The 13808-nt window shown below is 39.5% G+C and overlaps 1 protein-coding gene across 4 annotated transcripts in view; it reads right to left on the reverse strand.

The window, feature by feature from the left end:
- The window catches only part of CDC7 (cell division cycle 7), a 34343-nt gene that overhangs the window by 10863 nt on the left and 9672 nt on the right, over window positions 1-13808 (reverse strand). For 3 of the 4 annotated variants that reach the window (XM_043490509.1, XM_043490510.1, XM_043490511.1), the window contains exons 3-9: window positions 10524-10607; window positions 8580-8715; window positions 7702-7795; window positions 7476-7618; window positions 2788-3028; window positions 2031-2126; window positions 844-1019 (exon numbers count right to left, since the gene is read on the reverse strand). In XM_043490509.1, coding sequence (XP_043346444.1) covers window positions 844-1019; window positions 2031-2126; window positions 2788-3028; window positions 7476-7618; window positions 7702-7795; window positions 8580-8715; window positions 10524-10607 — 970 coding nt within the window. The remainder of the gene's footprint in view (window positions 1-843; window positions 1020-2030; window positions 2127-2787; window positions 3029-7475; window positions 7619-7701; window positions 7796-8579; window positions 8716-10523; window positions 10608-13808) is intronic. The other variant, XM_038414740.2, reaches the window with a different exon arrangement.

Consider the following 13808-nt stretch of genomic DNA (forward strand, 5'->3'; position numbering starts at 1 on the left):
AGCTTTGTTGTAACGTGCGTTGTTTGCCTGGACTGCTCAAGACCTGAATGCTTGTGTAGGAGGAACTCTTTGAGTTGGCTTCTTAAATTCCTTCATGCTATTTCATGTCTGATACTCCTTGATGAAACATAGGAGCCTTGTCTTACAACAGGCTAATTCAAAGTGATACAAGCTATGAAAGTGAGATCTTGGAAGAGTGTTGCTGTTTTCATACTGTAATAATACTGTAATGAATAATAATAAATAGTGTGTGATAAGCATGTCATAAAACCAAATTTTATATTTCCAAGATCAATGCTTTTATAAATTTATACTCGGGTAAAGGAGAAAATCCCTGGAGATATTCATTTTTAGGAGGGGGTTCACGAGACTTGACATTTTAGTGAAAAGGGTTCATAGGTTGTTAAAGTTTGGGAACCACTGCTATATATGTGTATATATCTATGGGAAACCCATCTAGGTGTAAATAAGGCCTGTCAAACCCATTTCAGGATTTTAATGAAGAGAATTAAGCTATTTTATCTTACTGAAATTAAAAAGCCCCCCCACCTTAAAAAAAACAAACAGTCTTTACACACTAACATCCAATGGAGAAAACTCTTTCAATGTCAAACTATTTTAACTACAAATAATTGCATTTATCTGCAATGAGAAAGTTAGTTAGTACCATATGAAATCCATGACCTTTGTCAGGTTAGAATACACATTGTGTTCTAATGCTTATAACTTGCATAGGTCTAATGCTATCTTTCACTTAGTAAATCAACTGTCCAGTAAATCTAAGCTTCTAACCTTGCTTGACAGCACAGAAGTTGATTTTACAAAATCATCAAAGCAAATTACCTTGAAAGGCAAACACTGCAAACTCTATCTGTTGCATAACAGTCACAGGTCAAGATAGCTGGGCAACTGTTGGCAGCTTTCCTGGCTGCACCATTGTTCGCTGCTTTTGTAGAAATCTTCTTCTTTGTTGCTAATTTTCTAGATGCAACATCCATCACCTTTGATTGCTTTATGAGCTGTAATACAGATGTTATATGTTCTAAATCAGGGGTGGGCAAACTTTTTGGCCCAAGGGCCACAAAACTGTATGGAGGGCTGGGTAGGGAAGGCTGTGCCTCCTAAACAGCCTGGCTCTCGCCCCCTATTCATCCCCTCCCACTTTCCGCCCCCTGACAGGCCTACCAGGACTCCCACACCCTATCCAACCGCCCCTGTTCCACGCCCCCTGACTGCCCCAGAACCTCTGCTCCCTGTCTCCTGACTGCCCCCAGGACCCCCTACCCAACCCCAGTGGGGGTTTTCCTGGGAAATTAGACATTTTTCAGTGACTACTACTAATTAATATCCACAATATATTCATAAGTACTTTGAAATTACAGTAACATTCTGTTTACCAGTACAATGTAATTTAGTTATTTGGCTAGGGTTTTGTCTTTTTCCCCCCTCTTTTTAATAAAGAGACTTGCTGTAAAAATGGGAATGGAAAAACACTATAAGATGTGGAGTTAAATGCAAGTATTTGGCAAGATTATTTCAAAGCCTAAACTGCCCAGTTAAAATATCACTGTTGGCCAAACCCTCTGCTTTAGTTCATAATTAGGATTTTTCTTGCTAACATCTAGTTTTTCACTAGATGTCATGCCCAGATTATAAACAGTATAGTAAAAATGTTTATTACAAACTTAGTCTGTTTTCTCTGTGGCCTTATCAACTGCAGAATACAAAAGCAAGTTTTTGGAATAATTTCTAAACTACACAGACAGAAAAAGATTAATTACTATATAAACAATCGGGTGGGGCAACAACTAGACCATAACAGTAACTGTCACTCAAACAAGTTGGAAAAAAATCACTTAAATTTTTAGTAAATGTAAGACTTTGCTAAAATGCCAATTCTGTTCAATAACTTTTAGTGCCACAACAAATCATAAATAGTAGTTAGGGATGTCTAGTACTGAAACACAATTAAGTTCCACAACTATTTAAATGTATAATTGATTGTGTTCCTGGTGAGCAGTATTGCTTACTTTTATTGTGGGGCTCTCCTGGTATGTGGAGCTATGGATATTAAAATTTCTCTCTCCAAAGACAGAGCGCTGAACAGAATGGTGCACAGACCCCTCCTACAATAGCAAAAAAGGACAATAAGATTTCAGTCTGTAACACTATCAGCTGTAATCTGACAGTATTTAAAAGTGTGATGTGACATAAGGCAAAAACAGCTGCATACAAGTCACTTTCAGGCACCAGCTTACTGTGTATGAAGAAAACAGTCTAGACAAAACCATAAACATGCTTACAAAAAAAAAAAAAATCACGCTCCAGAAATATGCCAACATATCCTGAAATTTACATGTACAGCAGTTGTATTTTGATATGTAACTAAAATGGAGATGAGAAACTTTCTGTGGGGAGGGAAGCCATGGTATGTATTGCTAAAATGTTAAACTCCTTTTTACATAAGGAGATTCAGGGGCTCACCAAACATTACTGCATTTTACACAGCATGCAACATTACATAAGAATCCACTATTTTCATTTTTAGATATAGTAGACATTGAATGTGAAGTAATGTTCCAGGCCAACGTAGTTATTTAGAAACTAGTTCCATTTTTACAAACAGCTTAACTCTAACAAAACTTTTCCAACATGTTGCATAAGTGCACACACACTAAGATTTGGAATTGGACACTGACAAATTGTTTTAGTATTACATCTCCCCCTGTTGGATGAAGTAATACATTAAATAAACTCATGCGACAATATTAGTGAAAGACTCAGAACCTTTCCTTTTCCTTGTTTAATCTGCATTTGTGAGCAGCACCATTTATCAGATGTTTTTGAGGCTGACTGTTGAGTTATCTGTCTAGATGCTGTAACATTGACAGAAACCCTGTTTCCCAAGGTTAGGTGAGGCTTATTTTGTGAGCAACTTTCCTGTTGGCTTTCAGACTGGACAACTCTGAGTAGTTCTATTTTCGTATCAGGGGTTCCTTGTGCCAAACCAAAATCTACTAGGGCATACCTAAAAGACACAAATTAAAAAGGACAATTTAAGACAAGTATACTAAAAAACAAAACAAAAACACAGTTCCTTAGAACAGAAGCTAAGGTATACATTGGCATTCAACACACAGGGTTTGAAAATTTAGCTGACCTCTCTTACCTAGATGATTTAAACATATTAGCCAGGTGAAATATAGTTGTTCCACCATATCCACTGCAATTTAAAGAACAGTTATATGCTGTAACCATAATAATCAATTTTCTATCTAATCTTTTAAAAATGTATAAAAGAAAAGGAATACTTGTGGCACCTTAGAGACTAACAAATTTATTTGAGCATAAGCTTTCGTGAGCTAAGCTCACTTCATCGGATGCATTCAGTGGAAAACACAGTGGGGAGATTTATACACACACACACACACACACACACACACACAGAGAGAGAGAGAACATGAAACAATGGGTTTTATCATACACACTGTAAGGAGAGTGACCACTTAAGATGAGCTATTACCAGCAGGAAGGAGGGGGGGGAAGGAGGAAAACCTTTTGTGGTGATGATCAAGGTGGGCCGTTTCCAGCAGTTAACAAGAACTTCTGAGGAACAGTAGGGGGTGGGGGGGAGGGGGAAGAAATAACATGGGGAAATAGTTTTACTTTATGTAATGACCCATCCACTCCCAGTCTCTATTCAAGCCTAAGTTAATTGTATCCAGTTTGCAAATTAATTCCAATTCAGCAGTCTCTCCTTGGAGTCTGTTTTTTGAAGGTTTCTTGTTGAAGGATAGCCACTCTCAGGTCTGTAATCGTGTGACCGGAGAGATTGAAGTGCTTTCCGACTGGTTTTCGAATGCTATAACTCCAGACGCCTGACCCGTGTCCACTCATTCTTCTACGCAGAGACCGTCCAGCCTGACCAATGCACATGGCAGAGGGGCATCGCCAGCAAATGATGGCACACATCACACTGGTAGATGCGCAGACGAACAAGCCCCTGATAGTGTGGCTGATGTGATTAGGCCCTATGATGATGTCCCTTGAATAGATATGTGGACAGAGTTGGCAATGGGCTCCTCTGCAAGGATAGGTTCCGAGGCCAGTGGTTCCGTTGTGTGGTGTGTGGTTGCTGGTGAGTATTTGCTTCAGGTTGGAGGACTGTCTGTAAGCAAGGACTGGTCTGTCTCCCAAGATCTGTTAGAGTGATAGGTCGTCCTGCAGGATAGGTTGTAGATCCTTGATGATGCGTTGGAGAGGTTTTAGTTGGAGGCTGAAGGCGATGGCTAGTGGCGTTCTGTTATTTTCTTTGTTGGGCCTGTCCTGTAGTAGGTGACTTCTGGGTACTCTTCTGGCTCTGTCAATTTGTTTCTTCACTTCAGCAGGTGGGTATTGTAGTTGTAAGAATGCACGATAGAGATCTTGTAGGTGTTTGTCTCTGTCTGAGGGTTTGGAGCAAATGCGGTTATATCATAGAGCTTGACTGTAGACAATGGATCGTGTGTTGCGATCTGGATGAAAGCTGCAGGCAGGCAGGTAGGTAGGAATAGTGGTCAGTAGGTTTCCGATATAGGGTGGTGTTTATGTGACCATCGCTTATTAGCACTGTGGTTTCCAGGAAGTGGATCTCTTGTGTGGACTGGTCCAGGCTGAGGTTGATGGTGGGACGGAAATTGTTGAAATCCTGGTGGAATTCCTCAAGGGCTTCTTTTCCATGGGTCCAGATGATGAAGATGTCATCAATGGAGTGCAAGTAGAATAGAGACATTAGGGGATGAGAGCTGAGGAAGCGTTGTTCTAAGTCAGCCATAAAAATGTTGGCATACTGTGGGGCCATGAGGATCTCTAAGGTGCCACAAGTACTCCTTTTCTTTTTTGCGAATACAGACTAACACGGCTGCTACTCTGAAACCTGTTAATGTATCTCATTCTTAGGGCTGGTCAAATATAAAAAAAAATTATCCAATACAGTTTGACAAACACCAGTGAACAGTGAATAATCACTGAATACTAATCAATAAGCCTTGCTTACTATTTTGTTATACATACTTTTTCTTCTTCCATTTTCTGTTCTTTATCATGTTTTGTTTCCCTGAGTTTTCAGTATCAAATTCCCATCCCCTCACCCATCCCTTATCTTGCCTTTACCTCTCCCTATATTGTCATTTTTCCCTCTGAAATTTCATACACACTCACACGCATATGCACTGGGCTTGAAAATTTTACTAGCTATTTAATAGCCAGAGGACTAAACCTAATTGCCCTTAGCCAGTAATGTCCGCTATCTTTCCTAAGTCTGGGGCTATGTCCAAACAAGAAGTCAATCCCCACCTTGTGCCTGCACCAAGCTCCTAAAAAATGGGATGGTGCTGGAATTTCTACCAGGGTGCTGCTTGGGGACTCCATTTTCCATACCAGCCTCTAGCTAGTATCAACATAGTTGATACATTTAAAGCCATCATCTATCCCACACTGGATGCTGGAAAGGAGACTGAACAGTCTCTCTATTTCCCACATTTCATTGGCTACTAAAAGACTGGGTGGATCTCTGCTACATTAACCTTTCCCCAGCCTTCAGGATGATCTGGGTGGAGTGTCTTTGCTACTTTATCCTTCCTTCAGTTTTCTGGTGCTACCAAAGAGGAGTTTACAACCCCACCCATCAGTCTCACCTTTAGAATCAGTTTCCCTAGTCAATAACTCCAGTGCCTGCCTCCACTATTGTACAGAACTACCTCAGACAACAGCTGAGTGAATGACTTGATTCTTATCGATTTCACTGCTGTCCAAAGGGATCCCAATAGTAACAGTGAAAACAGACAAGGCCTTTTAGTTTTCACAATGCTGAAGTCTGGCAAACCTCTCAGCAGCACCATTGGAGCTGGATGCAGACTGCAGAAGATACGACTGCATTAGTTTACGCTTGATTCACATTTCAAAGTGTTTTTTTTTTTTAATTTGCAATGATGAATGTGATGCAGGGGACTATGTGCAGAGGCCCCCTTCTGGAGGCCTCAGGGTCCTGCCACACTTATCCCAGGGAAGGAGCAGTGGAGAGGTCTTCCAAGCAGTCTGGAGTGGCTGCAGGGGGGAAGCAGTCAATCAAGGCTCAGGAGGGCCCTATAAAAAGGACCTACAGAGACAGGCCAGTTGCTGCTTGGAGCTGGAGAAGAAAGGACTGCATGCCTGGCTGACTGAGGGAACTGCAGCACAATGGATAGCTACATAGGAGCAGGAACTAGGGGAGTGAGAAGCTCCTGGCTGGCTGCTAGGACTGAGCCAAAGACAGTCTGCTAGCAGGGACCGGGGGAGCAATGAAGGCTGGCTGCAGGGACTGAGCCTGGGGTGGCTGCAGGAAGACTGTCTCCAGGGAGGAGGCCCTGGAGATATGGCCCCATACCAGGGGTAGACTGGTTTAATGACTGTGGACACCCCCAACCAAAAGGGGTGCTTGTGAGAGGTGGGTGCTGACCCCATTACATTGAGAACTACAACTTTTTTTAATTGAAGCTTTTTTGGTTCCACAAAAGCTGGTGGCACATGCATACATAAATGCTTATTACTTGCCATGGGAAAGTCATTCTGAGACACTATTTTGTTTCATGCATGCAATAGTTGACTCATTAGATCTCATAAAACACTCTTCAGAAACAATAGATGCTTTTCTAAAATGATTCTAGCAGCGTAAACACGCAATATGGTAGAAATTTATCTTCTGAGAGTTAAGAAAATTACTTCCATAGAATTTGTAGATGTGTAGATTGATGCAAGACAGTTTTCCCTATAAAGTTTTACCTTACTCTTGTATGGACTGTAGTAAAATATTTACCAAGCCATGAGGATATAGCTACTCACCAACAGGAAGGCAACTATTAACTCCTTGCAAAAGGTGGACAATATCACACTAGCTACCTTTAATTTAGTTGCAGACAAAAGATAATTAATACAACCTGACCTAGTTTTAGGAAAAGCTACATAGTGCAAGACAATAAAAAGAAAACATCAACTTTCTTGCTATGCACACTTGAAGTGTGCTGCAAGACACAGATTAACAAATGCATTCTTTGAAAACCTATGCAGTACACAAATAAAGGTCAGTATTAACTATATTAAAGTAAACAATGGACAGTGATTTTATTCGGTTTAATCTTATTGAACATGCAACAATTTTACTAGTTTTACTCTGAAGTTTAAATTTTAATTTTTTAAAAAAGTATTTGCCATTTTGTGATCCAAATTTTTCATGCTTACTATATTATTTATTCTTTCCCACCCTGACCAAGTCCCTAAACTCTAAATAAGATTTTAATATTTTTATTTTAATTTAAGATATTTATTTAATTATAAAATTCTATTGCTTAAGCACATATTGTATAGCTGGAAGGAAAAACCCAGAAACTTAATTTACTATGTTCTGTCAAGGCACATGTTCCCAAATGAGATCATAATGAAAGTCATGTGTGTAGACTTACTCTTTCAGCTGCCTGTTGTACAGGAAGTTACTGGGCTTGACATCACGGTGAACAATACCAAAGTGATGAATGCGCCTCAATGCTTTAAACAGATTAAACATGTATTCTCGTACTTCTTCAAAAGAGAGAGAGTTCAAAATGTCCTGAAAGATTATTTGAATATTGTAATTTTGCAACTTTATAATTAAGTATTTTACTGCTTTATATAAAAAAGGCTGGGACTCACCAAAAAGGATTCATGTTCCAGATATGGCATAACGATAACTACATGATCATTTTTTCTAAAGCAATATTTAACTCCCATAACGTTATCCTGCCCCCTAAAGGAAAAACAAAGTACTATCTTGAAACAACAAACAGAAAATAGGTTATTTCACCTGGCTCCCACAGAAAACTTCAGCAATGCTTTTTCTATTAATGCACAAATTCCACACTGCCAGCAACCTATCGGCATGTACTCTGAACACAATCCCCTCATTACTTTTCTCAAAGTGTTTCATTCTTCAATTTGCAAAGAAGGATTCTCCAGACCATTGGTGCTTCATGGCCCACTTCTAGGGCTTGAGTCTGTTCCCATGGATTTGCATGATCCAGGATTGAGCCCTTTGAGAGCAACTGGCTTAAAATCTCAGGAAAGAGCTATTCCAACCATCTACCTTGGAAGCAGCAAATATCATCAATGCACCTCTATTCCTAAACCAGTGAAGAGAATTCAGTGCCATTAGCCAGTATTTTCAGATGTACTAGAGAGGATTCTATCACAGCCATTTCCTACCTAAACCATGTTTGATTGCATATGTATACTGTGTAACTCTTAAAACTTTTTACTAGCAAATACAAAGTCAGCTGCAAATAGAGATTAGCATAAAGCAACATGAGCATTACAGCTAACATGATCCATTTATGGTATGCCCTTGATATAAAGAGTTATTGGTGGTTTTTTTTTATTTTTATTTTATTTTGGTCAAAACTCCAGCAAAATGCAAGTAGTACCAAAACTAAAAAGTAACTAGACACACAACTTAGTTTTAGATGACATTTAAATTCAGTTATGACATCTTTAATTCCTTTTGCTTAAAAAAAAAAGTGTCTTGTTTAACCTACCCTGCTATTGTAAGGCACTGAAGTTCAGCAGCAATTCGTAGAGGATGACTAGTTGGAATTAGGTGTTTCAAAGCCATTTTTTCCTCACATCCTGCTTGTTGCTGGGCTGTGGCCAAATAAACTGAACTAAAAGTACCTGTAAGAAAGTATGAAGCCTATGTTTAACCTCTTTGGATTATCTGTCTTAAAGTATTTCATGTTACTGGTCTGACTGTTGCACTTGTGGTGAAAGAGAATCTATTTGAGTCAAGTTTAAGTTTGTGACACAAAACAATAGGTTTTCAAGTCAAGGCTAAAGCATGAGGAAAACCTTTAAAACATGGTTTTAGTAGAGAAAGCCACTTAAGTACTTCAGGGTTATCAATAAACAAATTTTTAAGAAAATTACTCATTAGTGTCCAGAAATTGGGAAGTACAAAAAAGTAACATTTCTTATTAATAGACCATAAAATATAATTTAAAGTAATTACAACCGCAAATGTTTGACCAGTATGCGAGCATAACAAGTCTGTGGTTGCATATACAGATCACAGTTGCCAGCAAGAATCAACCTCAATACTATCAGCAACAAAAACACAGGCCCTTCCACTTGAGTTAAAGGAATAATATCAATAACAATTAATAAGTAGCAAGACCTTTGCCTTGTTGGGGAGAGAAACTGAAAGGGAGGATATGACCCCATACTCTAAGTTAGTGCAAGTAGAAACATCTTTACACGGAAGCCTTCAGTAGTGCCAGTGTCACAAATGTCACTTTTTAGCAACATATTCACTTCGATCAACAGGGTTAGAAACACCAGTTGTAAATGAGAACCTTATTTAATGACATTTTATTGTTTCTTCATGACAAGAAGCATTCCATGCTCTTGAACTTTCAGATTGCTGTACTGAACTAAATATGTAGCTTGCTTTTAAATTAGTCTGTAAAGCTACTAAGTTTAACATTTAGCAAGCTATCACAAGTATTACAATCATAAATAGCTGTTTAAAAAAATTAAACCTCTACTTTCTATACTTTCAAATAGAAGTCAAAACATCTATAGTGAAAAACTTTCAAAGATCTTATGGGTAAAATTTTCAAAAATGTGTATGCTCCCATCCTACCAATATTTACACATATGCTTAATTTTATTGCCCTGAGCAATCCCATTGATTTCAATGGGATTACTCATAGTAAAGTTAGGCCACAATTCTGTGACCATACACATGCTTATGTCCCATTGTCAAAGTTTGAAAATTTTAGTGTGTGCCTTTTTTGAGCCCATATATTAAAAATATCTTAGCAATAATCATCCATTTTCCTCTCTTAGCCTCACCCATAGGGTTTAATATTGGAAAAGCAGAGACAACTTTACTGGTAGAGAAATGTCTCACCAGAGTATAATTGTACATTTAGAATGTACACTTCACAGACAAATATAGGTGGATTAAACCTTGTGTAGACATGCTTGGCTAGATCTACTCCAAGAGCTGCAGCAGCATATGGCAGTTTAAAGTGCATGTGATTAAACAGCTTGTTTTGATTTAGACCAGTCTACTTTTGTAAGAGCAGGGGTTCTCAAACTGCGTGTTGGGAGGTTATTACATGGCTGGTCACAAGCTGTCAGCCTCCAAACCAAACCCTGTGCTTTGCCTCCAGCATTTATCATGGTGTTAAACATATAAAAATGTGAAAGGGGTCACCAGTACAAAAGTTTGAGAACCACTGGGTAAGAAGTTTCAAGAATCTGGCAAGAAAATCTCTTTGGAAAAACTCTATCTACCAGCATTTGTACTTGCAACTAAATATTAGAATGCCCGTTTACTTCTAACAATACTAAAAAGCAATCCATAAAATGGCTGTCATACTAGAATTTGCCAATATTGGACTTCATTATATAGTTTTATACTCTTAAAATGTGTATTTCTCAGGTACATGAAAATTCAAGCAAATAAATACATTTACCTTCTCCAATCTTTTCCTTAATTTTGAACACCTTTACAAGCTGTGGCACTGCTTCATAAAGTTTTTCAATATCTTTTTTTACTCCTGTTGAGGAAATAAAGGAAAACAGAAAATATTTTGCTTGGTCTTAGTTTACTAGTTAAATTTCAGGATACGCATTAGACTTTAATTCATATAAATTAGGGTGAAATTACATAAAAAGTAGTAGTAACCAAGGTTCTGGTCCTACAAAGACGTACGCAGGTAGATTTGGACAACACTCATGTGCGTAAAGTTAAACATGAGCACACTTGCAGGGTTAGTGCCCAAGATTGCAAAAGAGTAATAAAGACTATTCCAATTAGCATGGTGGAAGGCACCTGAGGCACTCACATAAAAATATTGTACTGTAAATGGTCAAAGAATGTACAGTTTAAGACAGAGGTGGGCAAACTATGGCCCGCGGGCCACATCTGGCCCATGGGACCATCCTGCCCAGCTCTTGAGCTCCTGGCTGATGAGTCTAGCCTCTGGCCCCTCCCTGGCTGTCCGTCCCTCCCCCCCACAGCTACACCGCCCTGCAGGTAGCGCAGCTGGCTTCGTCTGGGCAGTGGGGCTGCGAGCTGCTGCTGCTCTGAGCAACATGGTAAGGGGGTGGCAGCGGTGGTTTTGGGGGGCAGTCAGGGGATGGGGGGCAGTTGGATGGGGGTGGAGGTTCTGGGGCAGTCAGGGAAAATGGCAGGTTGGATAGGGCGTGGGAGTCTCAGGGGGCCTGTCAAGGGACAGAGGTGTGGATAGGGGGAGGGTAGTCTGGGGACAGGAAGCAGGGGGGGTTGGATAGGGGTGGGAGTCCCAGGGAACCTGTAAGGGGGTGGGGGTGTGGATAGGGGTCGGGACAGGGAGCAGGGGAGGTTGGATGGGGGTTGGGTTCCGGGGCAGTCAGGGGACAAGGGGTGGGATTGGATGGGTCAGAGGTTCTGAGGGGGTCAGTCAGGGGGTGGGAAGAGGCAGATGGGGGCAGGGGCCAGGCTGTTTGGGGGGCATAGCCTCCCCTACACAGCCCTCCATACAGTTTCGCACGCCCCTGTGGCCATCTGGCCAAAAAGTTTGTCCACTCCTGGTTTAAGAGGTAATCTGCAGAGTTTAACTTTTTTGGCTTGAGATTCATGATCCATGAATATCCACCTTTTGCTTTTTTTTTTTTTAAATTTTTTTGGTCCAGACCTCTATTGATTAAATTTGGTGTCTCTGATCCACCTTCATGGGAAAATCCAATTGAGAGGGGCATTAAACGCTGCCACTCCTGACATAACTGTCAACTGAATGCAAACAGTATTGCCCCATCTATCACACACTATAATTTATAGGCTGCTACAATGTTTTGTTTTAAAACTCATAAATTGTTGCTACTCAGCATGGCGTGGCAAACCCTAAAAATGAATAGGATCTCCAATAATAGTTCAGAGACTAACATACACATGGAGTTAGTAATGTCACCATTTCATAGAAGACAAATCTACACTGGCTGCTGAGAAATGGGTAAGTAAGAGGTAAACTTGAAAGAATAAAAGACAAAGAAAAGGGTTTAAAAAGGAAAGTATTAGGAAGACAAACTTGTGTTATCATTTGGAGGTTTGTTCAAAATATTCAAAAAACCCTTGATTATAAATTGTTGCATTTTATACTATCACTAGATGGCATAGAAAGGATACTGCATTCTTATTAGAAAACTAAGGAATTTCACTCAAAGAATGGGCTTGTTGTTTTAGAAAAGTATTAGAGGACTCATGAATGCCTTCTAAAAAAAAGCACACTTTTGAAATTTAGAGAAATTCTAATTTATGCTGTTTTATTGATGATCTAACTACTGTCATGTAACAATAAACCATTATGCTACTGCTAAAATACTATAAAGCCTTAGAACACAGACCATATGAAAATATACACAAGGCAAGTTTCATTTAAAGTTGAAACATTTTACAATGGTTGGACTCAAATAGTGTCACTTTATCAACTTCTGTAACACTAGCGTTTGACTCCTAAGTCCATATTTAGACAGACACATGGCCTGATATTTCAAACTAGTGAGAACCAAAAAGTCATTGGCCTATACTTTTACGGAGTTTGTGGCTAATTACTGCAGCAAGCGTAAAATGTTCCTACAATAGATGTTTTCAAGAATGGTTTGTATTTTCACATAATTAATAATGTAGTATTTGGTAGGAGCTAAACTCATATGTATTATACATTCTAAAAATGGAGAGGGGAAAATCATTCCCAAATTAACACATACAATAGCAAAACGTTTAAAGTAGGATTATATATATTATACAAAGAAGCATAGCACTAATGTAACAAATATCATGAACAATGAAAATTAATAAAGTCATAATACCAGAAAGATTACAATAGGCATATACTCTGTATGTATATATATAGTCCAAAACCCACACATTAGCCCAAATGAACACATTTCAGTGCTGCAACATCAACAGAAGACTGAAATGGGACTCTTGAATCCTTTCCCTCCTTTCAAGAGCCTGAAAACAGATGTCAGAAGTCCCCATTAGAGTTTTAAAATAAATTTTAGTTGAAAGTTAATTACAAAAAACTATACATATTAAACTGCTGAAGGCTATTGTGCCCACACTATATGTTTCAACTAGTCATTCTTCCTCATCTTTTTCCCCACTGCCAAGTCTCTTCCCCCTCTTTTAAAATATCCTCATTTAATAGTTGTTACCCTTTCCAAGCTTGTATTCACACTGCAAAAATAAAATTCATGTTAAACCTCCCAACTCCTAACATTTAAGTCACTGCCATTGGTTGGTACTGGGCAGGCAAAAGTGCAGCAGATCTTTTTTAGAAGAAAAAGACTATCATTTTCACCCTATAATACTTGTTTTGAAGTGTTTCAGTGACTAGAGTATACTCCTGGGGGAATTCTGTGTCACTGCGCATGCACAGAACTCATGTCTACCACCGATTTCTTTGCTTCCCCGCAGAAAAATTACTTCTGACAGGAAAGCAAAGGGAAGCTGCAAGAGCGGTTATGCGCCCCTCCCTGGCAGCACAGGAAGGTTGGCTCAGGTGCCTGGAGCAGCCGATAGAGACATAAATCACCACCAGTAGGGGGGAACTGGGCAGCCGTGCAAGTGAAAGACACATACCTATCGCTCACTCACTATTGCAGCACACTTGGTGTGGAGGGGCAGAGTTTCAGGGTGTTTCTGAGGAGGTAGGCATGAGGCAGGCTCCGTCTCCTCAGGCAGGTGTAAAAGTTTTAAGGCTCCTTCGCATTGCCAG

Source organism: Dermochelys coriacea, chromosome 8 (genome assembly GCF_009764565.3).
Source record: "Dermochelys coriacea isolate rDerCor1 chromosome 8, rDerCor1.pri.v4, whole genome shotgun sequence".
NCBI lineage: Eukaryota > Metazoa > Chordata > Testudines > Dermochelyidae > Dermochelys > Dermochelys coriacea.